This window comes from Brienomyrus brachyistius, chromosome 16 (genome assembly GCF_023856365.1).
Source record: "Brienomyrus brachyistius isolate T26 chromosome 16, BBRACH_0.4, whole genome shotgun sequence".
Lineage (NCBI taxonomy): Eukaryota > Metazoa > Chordata > Actinopteri > Osteoglossiformes > Mormyridae > Brienomyrus > Brienomyrus brachyistius.
In genome coordinates this window covers 18,968,542-18,974,541 of record NC_064548.1, presented here as the reverse complement: position 1 = coordinate 18,974,541, position 6,000 = coordinate 18,968,542, and the positions used below count along the sequence as shown (strand labels likewise).

The window sequence follows — 6,000 nt, the reverse complement described above, 5'->3', positions numbered from 1 at the left end:
AGGATTTTGATATGCTTTCTTTATTTTCAAAAAAATGCAGGAAAATTTAAAAATGCATTTTGATAAGTATCATAAGAAACATTTACATATGTTTCTTATGATACAAGCATATGCAGTGAATGTACAGAGAGGCTTTAATATTAACTATCTATATATGTAACTGAATAAGGTTTCTGTACATATATACTATAAATATATAAGCATATGTTACATAAAGTAAACATATGACATGTACAGTAATGTATACTTGTTTTTATCTGAGAATAGTCAATGCTTCTAACTGTTAATCCATATAGGGGACTGCGTTTCATCACTACAGGATTAAAAAAAAAAACCCAAGAGGTCAGACTCTTACCACTCATTGGTTCCACCCTCAGCACAAGAAAAGCATGTGTAACTGTGGCAACTGTGACTGCCGAGAAGGGCGGAGAGGCACAGCTTGTGAAATGTGGATGAGTGCAGAATTCTAATACCGAAGGACCCTGCAGTCCTTTATGACAGTGTTTACTAATCCGGTCCTCGGGGACCCGCAGACAGTCCACGTTTTTGCTCCCTCCCATCTCCCACTAGGGAGGTGAGAGGGAGCAAAACTGTAGACTTTATGGCACGGAAAATGCGAGGGAGCAAAAATGTAGACCATTCGTGGGTCCCCGAGGACTGGATTTGGAAATACTGCTTCACGAGACCCGGATGCGTTACAAAACATGGCTGACACAAGTAAAATGGCACCTCACAGGGGAACTGAAAAGGCGATACTGAAGCTGCCAGACATCGATCTTCATTCTCATGTCTTAACTTTAATTCCATTTCTTTTATAAGTAATGGGATAGCAAAATCCTAAAAACAAATTTTGCAATTATATGGTATTTTTAGGTAGGAATGTGTAACACATTGATGCTCATACTGTGAAAACCTCTACACAGTGATACAATGTGCTGCTTTGCGGTTTTATTTAATACTTCAGTCTTTGTTGATTTTATGAAGACTTAGAAAGCCTAGATCTGTACTTAAATAGAGTGCTACATTTTACGATTGCTTTTTAACAGTAGCAACACATGTAACATGACAGAACATGACAAGCACGCACTAAATATGATGAGATCATCCGATACAAAAAGTCTGTTCATAAGCATCAATTGGTAAGTAGACCATTGAGTTTTCGCCTTTTTATTAGACTTAAAAAAAACAAACATTCTAACCTGCAGTAACAACTGGACAAGTGAAGTCCACACACACAAAACACTTTGATGAACATTTTGACTCGATCATATTAACCTGCGGCATTCTTCCATTGCACCTGGCAACAAAAGGTGACACATGAATTAAAAAAAAAAACCTACTCAGATCAATAAACAAGACTGGAAACCAAGGTTTTGCCAGATATACGCCAATATAGGTGCAGACGGACACAAATTTGGATAGTATGTGGATGTTTGGGTATTTCTATCCTCGACCACATTCATAACGATAAATATTAAAGATTCTGTTGGGCCTTCAATGGTTCTAGGCTGTGTCACCCTCCGTTTATTGATTACTCAAAGAAGCAGAGCAATAATGTACCACACTTTGTATGCAATTCCATTTGTTTTTGATATAACAGCTTTATATAAATATTTTATTCAATATGTTGTATCAGTGTATACAATGAACACAAACTGTACAGTGCAGACAAACTGTTTGCATATATGTATGTAAAGTTAGCGGTACATACCAACAGTTCTTGATACATATATCCTACCACATGCATCAGTGCCATCCTCTTTCCATGCAACAGGTGAGACAAGACTGATTTTGAAAGAAAACCCGAAGAACACATAACAAGGACCCTTTTTTGCGATGTTCGATTATGCTGGAAAAAAAAGGTAATATTATGCATTAAAAGACCTTCACGCGGTTAAACCCCATTACAGAAGACACTACCTAGACGCACGATTAGGCAACAAATATTACAAAAATAAATAACCCTTCTTTCACCTGTCCGCTGGTCTGCAGGGCAAGTATAGCCCAGCATGTAGAGTTCAATGTTTAAAATAATCACTTGAAACATGTAGACAGTGCACACCAGCCCTAGATAAAATTAAAACATTAAACCCCTTTATCAATCGTACTGCATTGTATAATAGCATTAAAGTAGCTTTGTACAGACATATTGAATTATACATAATGTGCTTAACTGGCTCCTAGCTTAATGTTCTAATAAGGTCCAAAAATTAAAAATATTCAAATTAATCCCTTAATATATTTGCAGTTTAGCTGTTTTCCTTCAGTCTACTTTTATAACAACATCCTAACTCTTATTTAATAAAACTATTATGGAAACCATCAAAGCAACACATGTTTTATGTTAATTTGCTGACTCATTCAGATAATTCTCGATAAACTGTGAAAAGGCGTTCAAATGATAACCAAGAACGCGTGCGCAATGAACGAGTTTACGCTTGTGCAGCGACAAGGTGATTTAATTTGGAACTAAATGCCAATATAACAGAACAACGCTCTGCCCTCAACCCTCGCTTACTTTGGTCATTTTAGCACTAGCATGCATCTGGTTATTTTTATTTTGTAATATATTGTTTAGGCTATTAAAATGATTGGTAACTAAACTCGGTATACGCTATAGTGCCGATACGTTCACATAAAGGCCAAAATGCAGGTTATCTGGTTGGTTATCTTTTATATATGTCTTATAGGTTGCTAATGTGTCGTCACAGTGAAAACGAAGAACAAAGAAAGATGCAAGTTATGGATGTTGTTGCTGTGTATATGATTACTGTCATTAATTTATTTAACGTCAAGGTCAAACACTTTGGTAATTTAAGGTTCAATTTCTGCAAAGTGGATTGAAAGAAAAGGAACTATACTAAAGTGAAAATGCTACTAGTTTCCTGCTAAACATGAACGAATGATGAAGCACCTTTAACCCAGCAATGGCTGGGTACATGTTTTTGCATGCTGGGTTAGAGGCCTGCACAGGCACATGACAGGTCAATATGGGCAGTATGGACTCTGCATGCTGAGCTAGGAATCTCACCTCACACACATAATCATTTCCGGTTAGTAAAAAAAAAAGAAAAGAAAAAAACAAAAGCAAAATCACATTTCTCTTGCTTCATACAGTGAACACATTGTAATCGTAACGTAACTCCTGCACTGCTGCTGCTAGGAGGAAACACAGCGCTAAGCCCTAATGTATCGCCAAACAGAAAGGGTAAGCGGCCGGTGACAGCATCTGCTTATATTCAGCTGTTTTCCATTTGAAGAAGGCATTCCATAATGACTGCCGATCACATGACATGTCAGGTCTCTCCCCCCCCCCCCCCCCCCCCCCCAGTCCACGGTTCAGAGGAACTATTGTAAGAGGCATCGAACCTCTGCAGAAGGCCTACAAGGCCTATAGGTATTCCTAGAGCCACGCTCTAAAGTAAAACTAAACGGAAAATAGAAACCAGGTTCCTATTTACCAAACGAGGCAAACGTCACCGCAGGTGGAGTCAGTGTGATATGTGTACTTCGCGCGTGAAGGACCCCTCTTTCGCTGACAGCCGTGCTCACAATCAGTGCTCTGCTATTTCCAGTCACTGGAGGGATCTGCTGGCCCTCAGTGTGTGTGTATATATGTGTATTTTTCTTTTTTACCAGGAAATAAAGGTTCACACTGAGGTTACTGCTCTGCTTCTATTCCCTTGGTGTAGCAGCCAATGAGACTTTTCCATCCCAGAATTTTAGGACCGCCCTCCTAAAAGCTCCTACAGACCCAGGCCACCTGTGGTGTATTATCTCTAATGGAATATCAGTGTTTGTGCATGCGTGCACGTGTGTGTGTGTGTATGTGCGTGTGTGTGCGTGTGTGTGAGTGTGTGCATCTGTGTATTAGAAAATCGCACGTAGCCCCTGCAAAATTCTCAAAGTATTTGACAAAGAGAAAGATTGATAGAAGAGAGATAGAAAGAGAAAGAGGAGGGAACATATTTGTAAAAAATAGATGACAGTCCATTTTAAGTATATCTGTACAGCATCTATCCAGAACACAGCTGGTGTACTGTGGTATAGAAAATAGATCTGAATTCAATGGAATCCGCTGGGACAGGGTTCGAAAGGGGACTCAGGAGTGACCACCAGCAGGCAAGGTACTGTGTGAGGCTGTGAATTATATCATTTTCATGGATTGTCACAGTTACAGAAAAGATTAAAAAGGCATTCCATATCTGGTAGGATAATCCACGGCGGAGTGTGGCCGACTGTCCAGTCGTCTCCTCCTGGAGCCCTGGCCAAACCTCCAGGCGAATCCACTAGTGACGAGACTACGGAGAAAGGGCGAGGAGGTCGAGTCGCCTGAGCCTGACCCGCAGATGAGCATGCTGGAGCCTAGCAGGGAGAGAGTCCGGCCCCATAGATCCGGCTATGTCGTCTTGGTCGGCTTGCTGACTGGTTTCCCGCCATTCATTACCACCGGCTCAGTTGTGCTTTTACTGCGCCGTAGTGCAGCCTTTGGGACGGTCTCTCCGACATCATGCAAAGATGGTTCCCTGTACATGGCAACTGAAGAGAGAGGACAGGGCAAGCGCGTTAGCCCCACATGGGGAACTGACTACACTGACGTTATAAGTGACCTAAAAAATTGCCTGTTCTGATCAAATAAATACTTTTACATTACACATTTCTTCATTTGTAATATGTATAAATGGCTTTGCGTTATTTATTAATAAGGGTCATCTATCCCATATAAAATAACATAATATATGTCCATTTATCCACATTATAAACAACAGTTAAAATGATATAAAGGTATTAAAAAGGTATTCTATCAGGACATATTCAACATAAAATCAATTTCCCTTCATTCAAGTTATCTATAATAGTGCGTGAGAATATAAAATGAGATATTGATATAATGTATCTTAGTAGGTACATTGTACGTTGAAACATTGAGAAACTGATATGAGGGTCGTCTGTTGAAGATTTACAGAGCCTTGTGTAAAATGTAAGTCTAAATGCCGATAAATCAACCCGGGCAAGACTAAAATGGCTAAAAGACTAACGTGTTCGTAATGTTAACACTGCTGTCCTGTTAATAGTTTTTGAGTGTACTTCACTGCAGGAGCACAGCCAGACCTTGTACAATGGGGTGGCCAATCTAGACCCAGTCATTTTACTGAGGTTGACAATCCACTAGGCAACGTGCCGCTATTGACTGATAGATGAGTTGGGCAGCTCTGGTTTGCAGAACTAAATGCTCCAGATTTCATTTTTTTTTTTTTTGCTAAATGGAGGCAATATATTTCCTATGGGGGGGGGGGGGGATCTGCCCCTACTTCACTGGTATATCCTTAGCAGGCACTTATTTGCTGAAATTCCCTGTCTTCTGTGTCACATGGGCTCAGATATATGGGCGTTACCTTCTAATGGCTTAGGCAGGAAGTGAGCAGCTGGTTTGGTTTTCTTCACCCGATTTCCCTTCATTGCTTGGCCTTCCTTATTAAGGCCCAGGAACCAAGCTCTGCCAGACTCCTGTTGTCTGTACAACATGGAGGAGTAGATCACATAGTAGTTTTCAAATACCGACTCTTTGAACTTGCACTCTGCTGTAAAGAGTTCCTGCAAGAGAAAGTTAAAAAGCGGAGGAGGGGGTCAGTTTTAAGCTGCATCCGATAGTCACTACACTGATGATGACTGTAAGTGTGATTTTGTCTCCAACAAGAGAGCAGTACACTCTAAATAGGCAGATGTATGAACCCCACTTAACATATTTGTGATAGCAAGCTTCACTCCACAGATACATGGGTATAGGTGAAGACAGCACTAAAGATCATGGTTAAGAGCCAAAGGTTAAAGGTCCAAAAGGCTACAGAGAGCATGCAGTGTTACAGAGAGAACTGACACTGAAGGTTACAGAGAGCACCAAATGTTAAGGACAGTACTGACACTGAAGGTTACAGGGAGCACCAAATGTTAAGGACAGTACTGACACTGAAGGTTACAGAGAGCACCAAATGTTAAGGG

General features: G+C 40.3%; 1 protein-coding gene across 7 annotated transcripts in view; it reads right to left on the bottom strand.

Annotated features, from left to right (window-relative positions):
- Window positions 1–1,151: 1,151 nt before the first annotated feature.
- The window catches only part of LOC125709692 (fibroblast growth factor 14-like), a 108,644-nt gene continuing 103,795 nt past the window's right edge, over window positions 1,152–6,000 (bottom strand). For all 7 annotated transcript variants that reach the window (XM_048978372.1, XM_048978374.1, XM_048978376.1 and 4 more), the window contains 2 exons: window positions 5,397–5,595; window positions 1,152–4,539 (listed from right to left, as the gene is read on the bottom strand). In XM_048978372.1, coding sequence (XP_048834329.1) covers window positions 4,400–4,539; window positions 5,397–5,595 — 339 coding nt within the window. In that variant the 3' untranslated portion in view covers window positions 1,152–4,399. The remainder of the gene's footprint in view (window positions 4,540–5,396; window positions 5,596–6,000) is intronic.